The sequence below is a fragment of the Corvus brachyrhynchos genome, unplaced genomic scaffold, assembly GCF_000691975.1.
Source record: "Corvus brachyrhynchos isolate BGI_N302 unplaced genomic scaffold, ASM69197v1 scaffold56, whole genome shotgun sequence".
Classification (NCBI taxonomy): domain Eukaryota; kingdom Metazoa; phylum Chordata; class Aves; order Passeriformes; family Corvidae; genus Corvus; species Corvus brachyrhynchos.
Genome location: NW_008238664.1, coordinates 7,458,699 through 7,460,622, shown reverse-complemented (window position 1 = coordinate 7,460,622; position 1,924 = coordinate 7,458,699). Strand labels below are relative to the sequence as shown.

At 50.7% G+C, this 1,924-nt stretch overlaps 1 protein-coding gene across 1 annotated transcript in view; it reads right to left on the bottom strand.

The window, feature by feature from the left end:
• The window catches only part of HEBP1 (heme binding protein 1), a 9,999-nt gene extending 8,085 nt beyond the window's left edge, over positions 1–1,914 (bottom strand). The window contains exons 1-3 of the mRNA XM_017737932.1: positions 1,757–1,914; positions 1,470–1,608; positions 1,141–1,181 (exon numbers count right to left, since the gene is read on the bottom strand). Of these exons, the coding sequence (XP_017593421.1) occupies positions 1,141–1,181; positions 1,470–1,608; positions 1,757–1,834 (258 nt within the window). The 5' untranslated portion in view covers positions 1,835–1,914. The remainder of the gene's footprint in view (positions 1–1,140; positions 1,182–1,469; positions 1,609–1,756) is intronic.
• Between the last annotated feature and the right edge of the window lie 10 nt (positions 1,915–1,924).

Sequence of the window (1,924 nt, the reverse complement as noted above, 5' to 3'; positions counted from 1 at the left end):
CATTCCAACCCCTGAAACAGACACACAGACATTACTAAAGAAGTCTAGGTCCTCAGGAACTCACAAAATTAACAGGGAATTCACAGAAGCTAATTTCAGTTTTGGAAAACTCCTCATATGAGCTCCTTGTCAGGAGTGGGCTCCTCTGGGGAAGTGGAACAGCCATCATCAGGCTTCTGCTTGGGCCAAGCTCTCTCTCCACACTAGGACCCTGGGAAATAAGTGTCCCAAGTGACCTCTGGAATGCTTTTTATTAATGGTGCTGCTTTTGTGGTTCTCTGAGACACTTTGATCTTCTGACAAATCAGCTGCAAGACAGCAGGGTCTGTAGCTCCAGGACAGCCCAGCAGCATATATAAAGGAGATCAGCATTTAAATTAATACTATCTGCACTTAGCCATGAGTCCACAGCCAATACTGGGGGACAGGAGCTTTCTCTTAAACCCTTCCAAATGCTTCCAGACATTCTACAATTTCCAGTGCCCCAAAACTTAGTGCTGTTATGGCTTTCATTTTACTGTCCATGCTGTCCACACCCCAGAAACAGCATGCTTTTTTCCCACTCATTACCACCAAGAAGTACCACATGGCACTGAAGACCATTTTTCTTCACTCTTCTTGCAGGAGTAAACCTCAGGATCAGGCAGCCACAAAAACAGTTGAGATCAAGCCATCTTTCTCACTTATCTCTCTTTGATGTCATACCAGTGTTTGTGTCACATGTTATGTAGAAAGCACCCTTTCTACTACAGCAACAGCAATCACCTTTCCAAAACATGTTGCTGCAAATGCCATTTCCCACTGCATCCACCTCCTACTCCCATGGAGACTACACTAGTCCCTCTACTAGAGGCTGGAGAAAGGTGTGCCAAGAACATGTATATGTCTCAGAGCTACTCTGTGGTCTTCTGCTATGAATGGTTAAAATGCGCACACTTTAGTAAAACAAGAATCAGAAGCAATCACCTGGAAGCACTGCCATAAAACATTACAAAATACTATTAAAAAGGAAGCTCATTGTTCATTACTCTTTCATGAATAAAAATAGCCAGATAAAATATCAAGGTCGTAACTGTTATTTCACTGCTCACAAGGGCACATCATAGAACTGAAGTGTCCCAGATACCCTGGATTTCATCAGCTACTGCTCACCCAGGGAGCTGTGATAGATACATGTCTGCCTGTCCTCATGTTATCCCAGCTGCAAGGTAACTCATTCCTGTTTAAACAAATAATTTTTGAGATTTCACCCTGAAACAGATGGGTTATAAGCAGACTCATAGCATGAGTTGGCTGGGCACGACTTAACCTATGGCAAGTTTACTTTTCCCAGTGAGGGGCTATCCCCATCAAAGACCCCCAGTGACGGGAGCCACAAGCCAGGCGGGCCTGCAGTGCCATTGCCTCCATCCATCCTGCTTTCACCAAGCCTCAACCACAAGCCCCGCGGGGCAGGCAGCATCTCTCACCCTTGTCGTTGCTTCCTCCGACGTACTTCAGGAGCTTGACTGCCCCTTCCTTCGAGGCTTCGTCGAACGGCTTCCCCGCCAGCTCCACCGCGGCGAACATCCCGCCCTCGCACGCCCTTTCCTCGTAGCTGACCTGATCCTGGGGAAGGAGATGGGGATGGAGGCGCTGCCAGGAGGAAGGCGCTGCTCGGGGGTGATACCCGCTTTCCCTCGCAGCGCCTCAGCCGGCCCCGCTGGCAGAACCGCCCGGGGAACAGCGCCGGCCGCCCGCCCCGACACACACAGACCTTCTCGCCCTTGCTCAGCAGGCGGTAGGGCCACGTCTCCACCGTGCTCAGCAGCGAGTTCTTCACCATGCCCAGCATGGTGCCGCGCGGCTCAGCTCAGCTCTGCCCGGCTCGGCCCTGCTCAGCTCGGCTCTGCCCCGCCTGGCTCGGCTCGGCCCTCTTGGAGGA